Genomic DNA, 17,818 nt, shown 5'->3' with positions numbered 1-17,818 from the left:
GCAGAGAGCAAAACAACAGGGTGTCATAAATGAGACATTGAGGTTCTTCTGAGGTTTGTTTTAGAGTTGTGAGAACAACACAAACCGTGTGAAGATGTCTGGGATCCAACTGTGAGTTTGTTTATTCATGGGGAGCAGGACAGTGTCAAAACACTCGAATTAAATGTACCCTAACTAAAAACTTTATCGCATTTTGATCACAGTGTAATTAGGTACAGAACACATACGATCAATTAAAAAGGTCATAGACTATGCATTTAGACTTATGAACATGCCATTAAAAATACTATTACTACTACTACTACTACTACTACTACTACTACTACTACTACTACTAATAATAATAATAATAATAATAATAATAATAATAATAATAGTAATAATACTAATAATAATAAATTAATAATAGTAATAATAATAATAATAATAATAATAACAACAACCATAATAATAAATAGTAACCAAAATTCATATTATTATTTTCTATTATTACATTAACTAGCCTATATATAAAAAACATAATCTTTTCACAGGTCTTAGAAATGCCGTAAAAGCGCTAGGAACCATCAGGTGGGGAATCAGATAAATATAATAACAGATTACAACAAATCAAGAGTCCAATTGTGTGTGAAAGATGAGCGCGTACATGTCGCCCCAGGAGGCGCGTCACATCTTACATTTAATCACGAAGGGGGTGAATGAAAACAAGCCGGATCCTTCACAAATATTTCCGTAAACGTTGACGTATCGCTTGATGTTCTGTCGGTCTTCCGAAAGTGGTAGAAATCTCCGAATCATTCATCCATACAGCTGAATCTGGGTGACACCCCACACGACCACCCCCTCAAATCCATCAGCCAATGATGAAGCGCGTCCTGCGCGCCGTGAGATAAAACCTGCGCAGCTCCACTTTACTCTACACAAACTCTCAATTATCCCTCTGAAAAATATGTCCCGTTTTCATTGACACTATCACTGTGGATAAAGGCCGTCGGATATTTACAAACGTTTCTTCTGCACAAGGTAAAATGCTTTACATGTATTAAACTTCATTGGCTTGCTGTAAATATAAGATCTAGGTGGCATAGAGACACGTTCGTGTAATTCTCCACACAACGTCATATAAATATAACGTCTGTGTTTCATAAGCTACACATAACATAGTCAAACCAAATTTAAATCAACTTGACGTTAACAACTCTTCAACTAAACTCTTCAACAATCCATAGACATTTAATAAAAAAAATAACAATAGCCATAAATATCAGGTTCACCATAAAATGTCCTTTTGCAGGGATTAAAACGCAGGAATATTTTCACTCAAGACTTCAAATGGACTAAAACTGCAAATTAAATGAGAGTGGAACTTGGACATAAAACCTGGACTTCAAGAAAACCAAGACTTCTCTGAGCAATGTCCAACACAACCGGTCGAGGTAAAGATAACCACTAGTTATTTTAAAATCTGCAGATCAGGGTAAATGTCTAAAAAAGCAATACATTTAAGCGAGCATATATAATGTTCGTATTGTACAAATAAGATTTAGTTCGACAAATTATTTAACTTATAAAAACGTGTGGATTTCAGGCAATTATTCACTTTCTTTCTTTCAAAATAGCTACAGAGAATTTATGTTTTGTAAATGTTCACATACTGACAGCTGTACGTCAATAAACATTTATCAAAGTTATATAGTTTTATTATTAAGTTATCAAAAAAACTTTACAGTGGTACGTGTCTAACTAAACTCACATTATTTAAAATAAATACCTGCTGATATACTGTATAATAACACATAACAAGATAAGATTTAGGCATGTGAATTATTTATATTTATGAAATAAAATTTAGAAAAAGTAAAAACAAATCTGAAGGTATAACCCTATTTAAAATTTATATTCATAAAATTAATTAGATTTTCAGTCAAAATAAAAAAAGTGCAATTGCTTGCCATGAATTGATCTTATTTAAAAGAAAAATTACAATGCGAGTGGCAAAAAAATGTAAATATGAAGCAGGTTTGACAAAGATGTCTATTATTTTCAGTTCGTTTAGAAGGTTTCTGGATTTAATCATAGTTTAATCAAAGTTTAAAATAAATGAGCTCTCTTTCACTTTTACAATTCAGTCGAAATGTTTTAGTTAGGGACACCGATGGTTGATGTCAAACAATCAGTTCGTCAATAATTTCCTGCTGTGTGCGTGCCGTGCTGTTTCCAGGTTTAAATTTTATGTGATTTCTCTTGTCATTTTAAATGAAAGTCATTATTTTTTATATGTCTAGGCCACTATCTGAAAGGCGTTTTAATAGATGCTAATTAAAATCCGTGAGAGTAACACAAGGATAAAGTGTTTATTTTGTTTCAAGATTTTATTTTCAGTTGTTTTTTTTAATTAGTATTGCAGAAAAAGTATTTCCACGATCTGCTTTATGCTGACTTTGTTATACTTCACGCGATATGAATTGCTCTTTCTGTTTAATCTTTGGATATTTGAAATCAATCAAGTGTGAAGTCATAATCTCCAAATAGATTTTGATTTCTAAATTAAAGAAGTGAAAACGGTTTTGTGAAATTGTAGAATTTAAAGGTATAGTGATGAGTGTAAAGTTTTACACATCGCTATAAATCAGTTTTATAAGTCAAGCATTGAATTGAATTCTTAAAAACTTTTTAATAAATTAGTAAACAATTAAGATAAAAAATCGAACTCAATAACAATGTAAAACTGTGTGTGTGTGTGTGTGTGTGTAAGAGAGATGTGTGCGTATCTAAACATTTGTAGTCAAATGTGAGTAAAAAAAGATTATGGGGATAGCCTCATTTGTAACAGTGTGTACGTGTGTTTAATGAGAGTGTATGTGTATGTGTGTAACAGTTTGTGAGTGTAACAGTGAAAGACTGTGTGTGTGTGTGTGTGTGTGTGTGTGTGTGTGTGTGTGTGTGAGAGAGGGAAAGAGACAGACTGTGTGTGTGTTTGTGTTACAGTGAAAGACAGTGTGTGTGTGTGAGAGAGAAAGAGACAGACTGTGTGTGTGTTTGTGTTACAGTGAAAGACAGTGTGTGTGTGTGTGTGTAACAGAGAGAGAGAGGCTGTGTGTGTGTGTGTGTACTCCCCTGGGGTTGCTCTGCTTTAATATCCTGCCGGTTGCTGATGCTTGGCGAGGAGAGTTTGACACAGTCCGCTAACACCGTTAATAGCGCTGTTTGATGTGGAAATGAAAGAGCAAAAGGGGAGAAGTGAGTGAATGGGTTAAATTAAAAGTGAGAGTCACTGATGCAGACCAGCATGACAAACCAGAGCCACAAAGAGGAGAAAAACATTCAAATGTCTTACATTTACTATCAAAAACAATGTGAAGCTTTAGTAACAGATATTATGATCAATACGAAAAATAAATGTTTGGGATTTATATTTTATACACATATTACATTCTTAATTTATAAATAATTTTACAAGTTAAAATCCCACTTGAAATCTGTGTTTTAAAGTGAGCATAATGAAAATGGGTTGTTTTTAATGCATAATAACTTTTACGTGTGGAAACTGACACACGCAAACAAAATATAATAATGTTGAAGAAATACAGCACTTGATTCATACAGTATATTATCAGGACTACTATATTTCAGTTGATGTAGGTAGCATAGGTTATCGATCTGTAAGTGATCCTAAGAACCAGATTCCTTCTGTATGAGCTCAGGGTACACATATCAAAGTGCTTGTGATGTTAAGGTGTGTTTATGTCCTCTCACCCCCAGGTCATGGGGGTCTTAATCAACTAGGTGGCATGTTTGTAAACGGACGACCGCTTCCGGAAGTCATCCGGCAAAGGATTGTGGACATGGCACACCAGGGCGTGCGACCCTGCGATATCTCTCGCCAACTCAGGGTCAGTCACGGCTGCGTCAGCAAGATCCTGGGCAGGTGAGTCCTCCAGACAAAACATGACACAAGCATGGTTTTACAGGCTAATTGATAGCAGTGTGTGTTTGTTTTAATGAAGATTTCTTGGTCAGGTACTACGAGACCGGCAGCATTAAACCAGGAGTCATTGGGGGCTCAAAGCCGAAAGTTGCAACTCCTAAAGTAGTGGAGAAGATAGCAGAGTACAAGCGTCAGAACCCCACAATGTTTGCGTGGGAAATCAGAGACCGGCTGCTGTCGGAGGGCGTTTGTGATGGCGACACCGTGCCGAGCGTCAGCTCCATCAACAGGTATAACCTCAAAGGTGAAAGGTCAATGTACAGACTCACAAATCTGACTCTAATGCATAAAGAATCCTACAGAAGAAAATATTTTTTTTCATTAATTTTATGGTTTACTTGAACTAACCGTTCCCCTCATGTTCTCCCCTTTTAGAATCATTCGCACAAAAGTTCAGCAGCCTTTTAATCTTCCGCTGGACACTAAAGGACTAAGTCCTGGACACACACTGAGTGAGAAGAACTGCCTTACATTTCAATCAAAACGTATTTAACACGGTTAATTCAATAAAGTTATAATGCTGTCTGTTTCATTTTGACTAGTACCCAGCTCAGCCGTCACCCCTCCAGAATCTCCCCAGTCTGATTCTCTGGGCTCCACCTACTCCATCAGTGGCCTGCTGGGAATCCCGCAGACCAACGGCGATGGCAAGAGAAGCCATGATGACAGTGAGTAGTAAAACTGTTGCATCACAGGAAATGAGATTATTAATGTTGTGGCCAAATGGTAAGAGTCGGACTCGTAACCAGAGAGTTGCTGGTTCAAGCTTGAGTGAGGCACCTTAACTCCAGTTGCTTCCCGGGTGCTGCAGGGTTAACTGTTCACTACTCATTGGGATGGGTTAAATGCAGAGGTCATATTTCAAGTATGGGTTACTATACATTGGTCACTACGTCACTCACATGGCTGACACATTTCTAATTAGGAGAATCTTTGGTGAGTCTCTTATTGATAAATGAAGAATGCATTGCAAATTGTCCTGTCTTCCAGGCGATCAGGAAAGCTGTCGGCACAGCGTGGACTCTCAGGGCAGCAGCGGTGCACCCAGGAAACAGTTAAGAACCGACCACTTTCCCTCTCAACATCTGGACTGCGGCTTTGAGCGTCACTACAGCTCAGATACATACGGCCCGAATGCGTCCGGGAAGGCAGAACAGGTATTCCATTTATGTCTAATGGGAAGATGCTTTAATCCAAAGCTGTACATCCGTTTATCAGTACGCTGTTCTCTGGCATCAAACCCATGACCTTTGTGATGCTAATGCCATGCTGTACCAGTTAAGATGCATTTGAACTCAGATTGAATCCTGAATGAACACCGTAATCCAATAAATAGATGAGGATATGCTGTTGATATTCCGACCTGTCTGTGCAGACGCTGTACCCTCTTACGCTCATCAGTGCGGGTTTGGATGATGGTAAAAGTCGAAATCTGACAGCACATCAAGGCTACACGGTGGTTTCAGGTAACAATAATTGTCTGTGCCTATATCCTGCTGCACCTTAAGTGATAGTTCACCCAAAAATAAAACTTGTCATCATTTACAGTTGCTCCAAAACTGTATGAATTTCTTTGTTCTGTTAAATACATAGGAAGATCATTTGAGGATTGTTTGTAACCCTAACCATTTCTGAGCACCATTGACTTCTATGTATTTTGTAACAACTTTTTGGGTCAGTAAATGATGACGAAATCCCTCAGAAAATATTTCCCCACTTTATTTTTCCTGTCATTACCATTTATATTAATGAGAATCAAGACACATTTACTGTACATTCATAGACACTTCCAAGCTGCCACGTCATTGTCGTTGTTGCCATTCAGTGCGTGTGCTCATATTGTCTGTAATGTATTGTAACCAGATCAGTTTAACATCAAGTAACTTTCATAACCGATTCTTCCACCTGTCTGTCAAACCCATTGCTCCACCTCAGAACCCCCACAGCCCCTCCCACTCTGTCTGAAACAGGAAATGTCACCTGAGTTGAACAGTTCAAGCCCCTCCCCTAACATCATGGCTCATTCAGCTTTACTGGAGCTCACTTCTATTTCCGCTCCCTCGTCAGTGTCCATCGGTAACAGCTGCAGTAGCTCCGCTCATTTATCACATGGCTTCAACTCATTTTCTCATCACGCTCCGGTGCACGGGCAGTTCGGCAGCCCGCCCCTCATCACAGGTAAAGCTTCATCCCTCGCTCATTCGTCAGCACCATGTGCCGATCATCAGCGTTAGACCTGGTTGTCCGATGTTACACGAAAGGTTCGGTTCTCTGATATTTAATGAGTGTTTCAACTAACTGTTGTAGGGCGAGATGTGACCAGCTCAATGCTGCCCGGTTACCCTCCACACATTCCCTCTGCTGCTCAGACGGGTTTCTCAGCGTCCACCATCACAGGAATGGTAGCAGGTGAGAAACTTCTAAATAAATGAGATTACTGTATACAACCAGTAAAACCACAACGGTCAAAGCGCTCTTTTGCTGGTAACTGTCCAACTAGCAGAAATTTTAAAAAGAGGACGCTTGCTTTGACCTTGATCGAGCGTGAGAGGTGCACAAAAATGCAGGAGACAGCGAGTGACTGCAGTCTCCGGTTATTCGAAGCAACTGTAAACTTAAGTCACCACAACGGAAGGTCCGTCTCTCTCCTTTTTCGAATGGACAAAGCAAGAACGCGAATGACATAAAAAACATTCAAAAAAGGGGCCTGCCACCTCCATAAATGCATTCTGTGTAATCTGCCCCTTAATGAGGTTCTGTTCGAAAACCGAGCTGGTGGATTCACTTGAAGCAAGGAAATTTATGAGGCAAACTGTAATATCGGAAAAACTTGCATTTTTTAATCGAGCCAGGAAGAAACCATCTAGCAACCACACATAACAACCTTGTTTCCACCTAGCAAGACACAAGCAGCTACTCAGAATACCCAGCAGTCACATAGCAACACACTGGCAGCTACCTGCAAACCCAATGGGCGGTTTACCAGACAGGGCGTAAAGGGTTAGTTCACCCCAAAATGACAATTTTATCATAAATCACCCCTGTGACATTCTAAACCACCAAGTCCTTCAATTGGACACATTTTTTGATATTTTTTATGAAAACAGTTTGATTTGTAATTCTTTTCCCAGAAAACAATGAAAGACATCGCAAAAAAGGTCCTTTGCCATCAGCCTTTCAATAATAATATCATGAAAGGACGAGTACACAAAACTGTATAAGACAAAATAAAACGAACGATATTATTCAACAATTTGTTTTCCTTCTTGGTTGTTCAGTGCGCGTTCACGAGCAGACTACAGCGCATGCTACTGACGTCACCTGCTGATGTAGTTACCAGCCAAATACCCTGGCAAGTAATTGATGTCTGTCTTTCATTCTTTTCTGGGCTTGATTGTGAAAATTAAACTGCAGTATATGGAACACAGAAACAAGCCTCAACCTTTTCGTCAAAAATATCTAAAAATGTATTTTGAAGACAGTCAGAAAAGACTTGGTGGTTTTGAATGACACGGGGTGATTTATGATTAAATTGTCATTTTGGGATGAATTAACCCTTTAAGTTTAGTCTAAGACTAAAATGCATGTTTGAGCTTTATTTACTGATACCAGTTAATGTCTTAACACATATCAGTACCATTGTTTTGTGTCAAGATACACAGCATTGATGTTTTTGTAAGGTATGTTTGTAAAACTACTTACATTTCATAATATTACTAAAGCCTAGTCCTGGCTTTATCTAAACTGTGTCCTGGAAACCACCCCTATGAGTTTTTAGTCTTGCAAAGAATTTAGAATACAAAAATCGTGAATATTAGCATCCTCATGAACGTAGTTGCTTTGCAAACAGTGAATTTGAGTGGCCTGCTGGTTTAGAGATTAACAGAAGGACGGCCGGGTTAATCAGTAGCTTGTTTGCTTTGGTGAGCGCTGCGTCGTGGCAGAGGAGGTCTGAGGGAACCGAGTAAGAATTCTGCCCTGCTGCCTGCACCCTCGGCCGCCCCTCTGCACCCGACCACACAATGCCACAGGAACTACAGGGCCCCACAGAGGGGACAAAGATCTTAGAGTAGAGAAAGAAGCAAGAAAAACAGGTTTGGAGAAGAAATAAACATGTTGAATGACTCAATAAGGAATAAATGAGTCTATATATGGGCTATATATGCATTATAGAAAAGAAAGTGTGTGGAATAGGAGCGAAACGAAGCCGCGGAGGGTCTGACGCGCTTTTCTTTTTCCATATGAAATCTGCCCTGCCAAGCGCGAAATGAGAGGCTGTGATTTATTATTTTTTTCTGGTGGCCTCACTCAGAGGAAACATTCATACACAATTACTCACCGAACGGGGGGAGGATTCAATCCGGCTCCCGTAATTACCAATTAGATATTGGAATGTTAAAAAAAAAGAACGGCGAAGCGAGGCCGTGAGAGGAAGTGAGAGGGATGTAGGACGCTGAAGGAGTCTGACTGTACGCACCAGTGAACAGCCGCTGGATTAATGGTTTACAAACGGCTCTAACCGTCGGGTGAATGATGTGCTAGAACCCAAGCAGCCAACAGCACAAACACATCCCCTAAACCAGGCGTACATTCACCACTTTATAAAACCTTTCTAATGTGAATAAAGTTCAAACAGTCAGACTATTTTGTCATCCGGGCAAAACCAGAAGCCAATCGGAATTTATTTCAGGTGCAAAGTTTCTGCTGGAGTAGGGAACAGTCACAGGAAACATACAAACTAAATAAATGTAGAGATGTTGAAGTCTTGGGGGCTTCTGTGTAAATCTTTTTGTAGATCTTAAGAATTTAATTGGCCACCGTATATCTAGAGAGCGTAGCACATGTTCACGTGGATTCTTGAATTTTTTCATACAGGTCCAGAGTACGCAGGCCAGAGCTACAGTCACCCAACATACACCTCCTACAGCGATGCCTGGAGATTCACCAATTCCAGTATATTAGGTAAGACAAGCAGTCCAGAACTTGAGATATATTTTGTGGTCATTTATGGTTCTGTTTAAAGATGTTTTTTACAGGGTATTTACTAAAATACTTATGAAAAAACAATGTGAAAAGAGACTGCCATGACCTTAACCTATTGCATAAAGTCACATGTACACACACACACACACACACACACACACACACACACACACACACACACACACACACACACACACACACACACACACACACACACACACACACACACACACACCTTGTACTGTATCTTTAGGCTACTAAGCCTTTCTGTGGAAACAAATAGTTCCAGTCACAAGACAGCTATTAACCCTTGACCCAGAGATTTCAAAGAAGTTTGACAAACCTTTGCGTCAATGCAGCCGCGTTTTAACAATGCAAAATAAAACCTCTCTATAATCTAACCCATTTCTATACTGCATTCATTCCTCATGGTCCTAGTAATATCATTGACTCACTCTCGCCCCCTGCAGGTTCTCCATATTACTACAGCACCGCCTCGAGAGCTGCACAGCCGTCCACTGCTGCATATGATCATCTGTAACAGCAAACAACAACTTTACATTGTACAACAACAACAAAGACGGACAGGTGTCGTTTTTTACAATGAATGGAAGAGACACAGAAACATAAGGCGTGTGAAGAAGAATTCACGGATGATACTTTATATCTGGAAATATTTATTTTATGCATTCAAAGTCGGTTTAAAGACAATGTTTATTTTACAAAACATAAAAGTTTACATTTCAGTCGAGAAGGCCTAGGCCTAAACCATCAGTCTGACCATTTGTTTGTGTTTATAGTCGGATTTACCCAAAGACAGTCTGTAGCAAACTGTTTTCAGATGAGCTACTTTTCATCACATATATTTAGTTTAAGGATATAAGCAGAAACATTAATACCAAACCTGAACGAATAAACACATTAATAATTGATATCCTAAACATTTATTTAAAACTATATCATTTGTTTTCCCCTGCTTAGTAAAGTGTATTAATATCTATCAAACAGATTTTTGTTTTGAGATGAATGAGGAACTGAGCACTTTCTTCAGCCGTGAAAACATCAGACAATGAAATTAAATATAAAAACACATAGTGCTTATCTTCAATATGCCCATCAAACGAACATAAGGACTATTATAACAGATTTAAATGTTTTATTCATATTTAAAACAGATGTTTAACAGTTTGGGTGAAAGGGTAAAGAATGTAGAAAAGACAAAGTCCCATTAAATTAAATTCAACACAAAGCCTTTAATGTTTAAAGCTGGACGCTGTTGGCATCTATGTTTTCAAATGTTTCTATCTTTTATCCTGAATACTTTCCTCTTTCAGTGTCATGCTTATATGTCTGTGATTAAGCGAGAGATTTACAGTTGAACAGTTTATTATCAATTATATTATTCAATCATTTCTACAGAATTATTTTAATTAAATAAAGCATGACAGAGTCCACTCCCTTGTCTCCCTCATGTATCTGTCTTCATACCAAAATATAAAACCTATAATATTTAGTCAGAGTTTACAAAATTATTTAGAATTTTGAGGGAGCTTTGCGATTTCTCTTTAATTAATTTGTGTCACTCTTCACTAACAGCCGCAGGTCACGCGGTGTTTTCCTCTTGAGAAATGTATTATGATGCAGATTTCTCGTAAGTCAGCAGTTTAACACTATACACGAAAGGGACAAAAGCAATGATCCTGAAAACATGCGCATCTGTTTAATTTCCTTTTTGATTTTCTGCACCGCGTATTTTTATTTGCAATTATTTCTCTGTGGTCTGATTATAACGAGCGCGCGGCCCACCTGCATCCACAGCGCGTGATGAATGAGAGGAAACCTAAAAACTGTCCCTTTACTCGTTTAGCCTACTGCTTTACTATTAACCTAACTATTGCGAGTGACCACAATATCGCTAAGCCAAGAAGAAGTGAAGAAATCGGAGTGAGCGATTCACGCATTATAGTGTCACGGACATCTGATACACAAGGGTTAGTTTAACACTTTAATAGGATAGATAGGTTACTTTATTTCACATCTTTGTGGCTTTGTGAAACGGGAAAGTTCATCTCCTCAATATTTGTCGCTAATAATAAGAGATTAAGACAACAAATACAATTGCTTGTCATGTTTATTTACTAAGTATTTATAATATTATCACATTCACTTAATCGGTGTATAAAGTCGAAAATACCTGATTTGAGTTTAAAGGTGGACGGTACTCAAGTATCTTTACTTGATCAGATTGTTTAAAAACAACTTATACTTATAGTATATTTTTATTGTACTTAAAACAACAACTTGTATTTATGAAATATACTTGATTAAAAATGAAGTGAAGTATGCTTTCCAAAGAAAAACACAGATACAGTACAAATACTTGAAAAATGTAAAAAGTAAAAATACTGCAACCTCCTGTCCAGCTGTTTGAGTTGAGATGAATTATTATATATAGGCTATAGTTTTATATGTATAATATATATTTATATATTTTTACACAGAAACACTGCCATCTCTGCTATAAATGATAGTTTAAAAGTTTGTTTCTAGAATCAAGGGTTGTTATCATACATTTACACTAATAGTGACAAAAGTGCAAATGTTAAAGCTTACCTCATAGGTGGGGTTCATTGTAACAAAAGACTATCCTACAGTAGGGGTGGATATTGTTTGTACATCTGTCTATATGGACAGATATTTTTGAAAGGGGCACACATTTAAGACAAAAATCATAATTGTCAAATCTGCAAGAAGATCATCTTTTGACAGTAAGAGAAAAAGACCAAGAGCACAGATTGCTCAGCCCTGTCTAACTCTGTAAAATAGCTGTGTTACAATTAACTGCACATTTGGTTGTGCCTCTACACTCAAAAAGAGACTGCATTGTGGGTTAAATAAAAGACTTCACATTTAAAAGGGCTGTTAAAGAGGCAAACACTTAATATGGTGCACATCTGTAAAAGATAGGGAATTGTTTAGACACATTTTCAATATAATCATATACTTTATAAAGTAAATGTATTTTTGCAAAACAATTAATTCTCCCTGCTTTAAGTTTATCTAATAAAAAATATATACATTTTAATTCAATTATATTATAAGCCATTGTACACAATATACGATTATTAAAAAATATTCGGCAGTCTGCGCATTACGTGTTATATGACGATGCAACATACAATAAGGTTTAGGGCATACTTAAAAAAACATAATTAAGTAACGGCAAAGCTTACAAATTCTTAAAGGGCCCATGTCACAGGACTTTTTTAAGATGTCAAATACATCTTTGGTGTCCCCAGAGCACATGTGTGAAGTTTTAGCTCAAAATACCATATAAATAATTTATTATAGCATGTTAAAATTGCCACTTTGTAGGTGTGTGCAAAAATGTGCCGTTCTGGGTGTGTCCTCTAAAATGCACATTTGCAGATCAAGTGCAAACACTGATCACAATGATGGTGGTTTGTTGAAATTGAAACTCAATTGTACTGTGAATTATTTTCTCTCTGCACTAAATGGCAGTGCTGTGGTTGGATTAAGGGGTTGGATTATTATAATAAGAGCTCCTTATGACATCATAAGGAGAGCCAAATTTCAACAACCTAATTTTTCATGTGCTTGTAGAGAATGGTTTACCAAAACTAAGTTACTGGGTTGATCTTTTTCAAATTTTCTAGGTTGATAGCAGCACTAGGGACCCAATCATAGCACTTAAACATGGAAAAAGTCAGATTTTCATGTCATGGCCCCTTTAATAATATCAGGAAAACACTTAATTACTTAAACAAACAAACAAACCAAATGAACATCAGCAAATGGAGGTCCCCATGAAACTAAACCTGACAATACATTTATTGCAGATTCACTACAGAGGTTGTCATGCTGTCTTATTATATTTGTTTTAGCTTAATTTGTGCCTCTCTTATTATGTTGGTCAGTTGAATGTTAATTAGATCCAATCCATGTTCAGTAAAAATAATTTGATGGAGAAATAAACTAGCTAATAGACCAACTGTATAGTATTGTATACAAGTGTTTAATATCGGCATCGGTATCGGCCAGAAGTTGTCTGTTTAAATCGGTATCGGCCCCCCAAAAATCCTATCGGTGCATCCCTACTTATTAGTAGGGTACCTCAAAAATACATATTGGTATCTCAAAGGTACATATTGGTACTAAATGTTGTACCAAATGATCCATACAATGACCTTTTTAAAGGGTGCTGCCCCACTGACAGCTAGGGTACATATTTAGACTTTTTCTAACAATGTAGGTCCTTAAGGTACGGTAATCTACCCAAAATTGTGTTCTGTTTTGTATCCCTGTAATGGTACCAAACGGAAACTTAGGGTACAGCCCCAGTGACAGAAAAGGTACAGTTTTGTACCTTTATTTCTGACAGTGTAGTGAAGTATTTTTACTTTCTACCCAAGTAAATTTTCAAGTATCTTAGTGCTTTCTTTGAAAAACATACTTTACTACATTTCAAAGCACTTTTTACTCAATTTCATAGATAAAAGTTGCTGTTTTACATTAAATACTCAAGTAAGAAAGTGCTAGATTATTAATGTACTTAATGTGAAATGTAGTAGAATAAAAAATTATAATAGTATGCTTTACAATGTAGTGGAGTAACAGTTTTCCAAAAAAAGGTTGGGGCTTATGGATATACTATATGAATATCCATAAAGTTTCCAGATGAAAGTGTAGATCCAGAGGGCAAAGTTTAGTTGTGCTACACAAAATTAACAAATTAAGTAAATGATGCGTAACTGAATCAATAAATCCAACTGTACAGTAAACATTACATGACAATGATGAATGAAGAAATGCTTGCATGCAAAGATGAGTTTATGTTTCATAATGATCACAGTGTCATCATATCGTCACTTCTGTTTCGTGTTATTTTGTCCAAGTGTGTGTGTACTCTTTTTAAGTTTCATTTCTGAAATTAATTTCATTTCATCACCGACTTTTCTTTATCCAATCAATTCAAAAACACAAACCACGTCCACTATTTTCACTAGAAGAAATACCTCACAATACAGAAGTTGATTGTGACTTCCTGTTCACTGGGACTTATAAGGCCCTGTCACAAACGGCACACTCCGGACTTGTGGAGTTCCTCAGAGTCCACACTTTGATGACATTATGTATTGCAGACCTTAGGGACCCTTGATGCGAGTCCACACGGGCGCAGTTTTTTGGGACAGACTCGAATGTCATGTCAGAAATAGGAAGATAATTTGGCCATCAATGTGAATTCCTCCTATCCTTCGTTTGATTCGTCTGATTGCTCTTTCGCAAGGACTTCTGGATTGGTAAAGTGTGTGGAGCCTGCAGCAGTGCGCATCAAGGCTGCAAAGGGGGCACTAATGAGCACACTTCGGAGCAAAAAATGACAAATGGGAAACCCTACAGACTCGTAGACTAAGGCCACTAGACAGAAAGTCCACATGAAGTGTGCCATTTAGGCCAGTAAGACTTTCTTCTCTTTGCATGATGGCACTTACAAGTAGGGCAGTTGTGGCCTAGGGTTAGAGAGTTGGGGGATAATTCGAGAGGGGGGCACGTTTCCCCCAATTGCTTTCTGGTCGCTGCAGTGATATCTTCCCACCTCTGAGTGTGTTCACTATTCACTGGGATGGGTACGCACACAATGGACACACATTCACTGTACACAAAATTAATAATGTGACAAAGTAAAACTATAATAATGATAGGTTAGGGAATAATTAAGATATGTTTACAACAGTACTAAAACATTATACACTAGAATACAAATACTATTGATACACATAGATGCTCATTTCTACAGAGTGATAATGGAATTCAGTGGTTGGTTTGCAGTTCAAATACATTTACAGCTGTGTGTGTGTGCCTTTCACTGAGGCAAAATTGACACAAAATCCTCAAAAAGTCATCAGCCATAACAATAGATGCTCGATGCTTTGGTAAAATCCAAGAGAGAAAGAAGAATGCGTGGCTATAAAGGTAATGATAACACGTCCTGTCTCTTTTAACAACCCCTTTTTGCCTCATTCACACCGTTAGCCCTCCCTCCACCTCGCGCCCAGGGCGACTGTAGCCATATTAGCATGACGGCTGTCGCTTGGCCAGTAATGAGTTCTGCAGGACAATACGGGCACCGGGCCGTAACAGCTGAGAAAGGACAAAGTGCCTCAGAATGGGGCTGGCACAGAGCGACACAGGAGTGTGTGGCCGTGTGTTACTGTCAACACAAGAGCTAAAAAGGAAGCTGGGGCCCTTTCTAAAAGTTCCAAGCAAAACAACAGTTTACTGTTTGTTTAATAGTGCTTCACGTGTGTGCTACACAGACGGACCAAACATTTTTGCTGTTCTGTGTCCTTGCCAAGATCACGTGCGATAATAGTCAACAACAAACTCAACGTCCCACTGTAGCATTGTCAAGCAGACAATATTTGTCTGCCAAAATAAATGATAAGATGGTTTCAGCCGAAGTCGAGGATGTAATAAGGGATGTTGTGGCTTCAACATAAGCACCTAACCCAGACTGGGTGAATGAATGAGTAGCACACAAAGCTCTATAAGAAATAAACCTCTTTTACATATAGGTTGGCACCCTTTTCATAGATGATTAATCGGCGAGCGATCCATTCGTGTGCACTGAAAAAGCTTTGACTAAACAGCATTCCAGATCATTTAATGAATGAGAACAGATTTATAATTCAAACATATCATCAAAGTCATGCTGCTGATAATTTTTATTTCATAGGTTGACAGTTTTCTCATGTTGATAAGGAGCTATATCACAAAACTAATTGTAAATCACTTGACTTGGTGAGATATTCACAAAAGCACTTGCAATATCATATATTTTTATATTTACCACGTATCAATTATATTTTTTTACCAGACAATGTTAACATAACCCTATGGTAATCAAAAAAGAAAAGAAAATAAATCATATAAAGGTCGGCTGTCAATTCACAAAAACAATGCAAAAAGCCAGACACACACCCATGACTTGTGAGGTATCAAATGAAGCCCCTCAGGAAATATAGTTTGAACTTTTGACTCTAGGGTTTAAAGACCACATACAAACTTACTAAGAGTTCTTAGTTTTAGTTGTTAGTTTGAAAGAAAATGAATAACAATAGTGTATAAAACACACACTGCCCATCCACCTGGATTTATCTAAGCAAATAGGTAAAGGCCTCCCATTGGATAATTACTGTGTGGATGATTATGTTTCAGCTGGCAATAAGTTATTTAACTCTAACTGATGCAGTGAGTAGATTCTCATTTCTTTAACAACCACGTAGGAAGACAAATCCTATGGTTGTGGAAAAGGTCAAATTGTTGGCATGCAATAAGCAAAGAAATCATCCAAGGACGTTGTTGAAACTACTAAGATTGATTTAAGAACCGTCCAATGCAGCATTATTAATAGCTGGAAGGATATGGAGAACCGTCTTCTTCCAGGAAGAGATGTGGTCAAAAACAGTTTTGAAAGATGGTGATGGGCAATCACTTCAAATTGTAATTGTAAAAACCAACAACCATAGAACTCATGGCTATGTTTAAAAGTGAAAGTAAAAGCAGTGAAAGTATCGTGAATGACCACATTATTCCATCAATGGCTTGTTTTTCCTGATAACAAGAGCATATTTCAAGATGCCAATGTCAGGATTCATCCCAGGATAAATCTACAGATCAAATTGTGAAAGAGTTGTTTAGGTAGCAAAGTCCAGATCTGAACCCTATTGAGAATCTTTGGGATGTGCTGGAGAAGACTTTCTGTCTCTTCCATCATCAAAACAACATCTTGGGAAAAAATGAATGTGTCTTTGCTGTATTTGTATCTAAATGAATGTGTCTTTGCTGTATTTGTATCTAAACATTGTGGGTTATAAGACCGTGTTTATGATACTTTAAGACTGATGTGTGAAAACAAGATTTCTTGGAGGTTTAAAAAAATTAAACTATAAAAATCTCATCAGTAGCAGAGGAGCACAATGTGTCCAGGCTTCATCTCATGGCTGTGAAGGATGAAGAATGCAATGCAGCAGGTTGTTTTATCTTCAGGCAATGTTGTGAGTGACCGAGCTCAAGAGTGAGGGTAAACTCAGGTCACACAATAGAGACGGACGGACGCACAAACACTTTATCTTATGCCTCAGAGAGACAAACCAATGCAACAAGCCAATGATAAGCAGTTGAAGACTACTGAAGGTACTACAATGTGTTTTTTCTCTTTAGCTTACTTGTAATGTTGATCTGCAGAGTTACGAAGCTCAAAGCTCCACTCCAAAGGATCTTCTTTAACAGAAAACACATCTGAACTACACAGAATGGGTGAGACTACAACACCCTTCATCTGTATATTTTCACATTATAATATCACTCCACATTAAATAATCCCCACCCAATACATAGAGAGGCCTGGATTAGTTGTTTGTTTATCCATGTGCCACCTGAAATTCTGTGTAATACATAGATGTGTGTGTGTGTTTATAACATAGCGAGTGTTTAACATTGATGACTACAAAATAAATCTGTGAAATGTTCTGTTCAAGCCGTGCTTGTGTTACTGACATCCACTCTGAGAGAGGATTCAAACCGGTCAACGGTCCGTCCGATATGGTAGTAAGGCGCTCCAACATGCAGTGAGGTTCACACACAATGTACCGCTTTCAAACAAACGTCTGTCCTCCGAAGCCGCTGTAATCATTTACACTCGAGAAGCTAAAGCTCACAGACGTTTCTAAAACTCTTTTGTTTTTTTACGTCTTAAAAGCCATGCTTTGTTGGTTCAGGAGGAATGCTCTTGGACTTTTTCTCATTTGGTCTGCATGGTGTAAT

The 17,818-nt window shown here is 37.8% G+C and overlaps 1 protein-coding gene across 4 annotated transcripts; it reads left to right on the top strand.

The window, feature by feature from the left end:
* The first annotated feature begins 909 nt into the window (after positions 1 to 909).
* pax8 (paired box 8) lies at positions 910 to 14,693 on the top strand. 4 transcript variants are annotated; one of them, XM_065284029.2, is made up of 12 exons: positions 910 to 1,023; positions 1,295 to 1,436; positions 3,763 to 3,928; positions 4,021 to 4,218; positions 4,364 to 4,440; positions 4,531 to 4,656; positions 4,979 to 5,145; positions 5,364 to 5,454; positions 5,924 to 6,166; positions 6,296 to 6,397; positions 8,864 to 8,950; positions 9,442 to 14,693. In XM_065284029.2, exons 2-12 carry the CDS (start codon positions 1,415 to 1,417, stop codon positions 9,510 to 9,512), a joined length of 1,350 nt encoding a protein of 449 aa, XP_065140101.1. In that variant the 5' UTR covers positions 910 to 1,023; positions 1,295 to 1,414; the 3' UTR covers positions 9,513 to 14,693. The 4 variants fall into 4 exon arrangements, with proteins under 4 accessions (XP_065140101.1, XP_065140098.1, XP_065140100.1 ...); XM_065284026.2 differs by lacking the exon at positions 5,924 to 6,166; XM_065284028.2 differs by lacking the exons at positions 1,295 to 1,436; positions 5,924 to 6,166 and having other exon boundaries at positions 923 to 1,023; positions 3,787 to 3,928.
* The last annotated feature ends 3,125 nt before the right edge of the window (positions 14,694 to 17,818 follow it).

The sequence above is a fragment of the Paramisgurnus dabryanus genome, chromosome 5 (assembly GCF_030506205.2).
Source record: "Paramisgurnus dabryanus chromosome 5, PD_genome_1.1, whole genome shotgun sequence".
NCBI lineage: Eukaryota > Metazoa > Chordata > Actinopteri > Cypriniformes > Cobitidae > Paramisgurnus > Paramisgurnus dabryanus.
The sequence above is the reverse complement of the archived record's forward strand: the minus strand, read 5'-3'. Positions and strand labels throughout refer to the sequence as shown.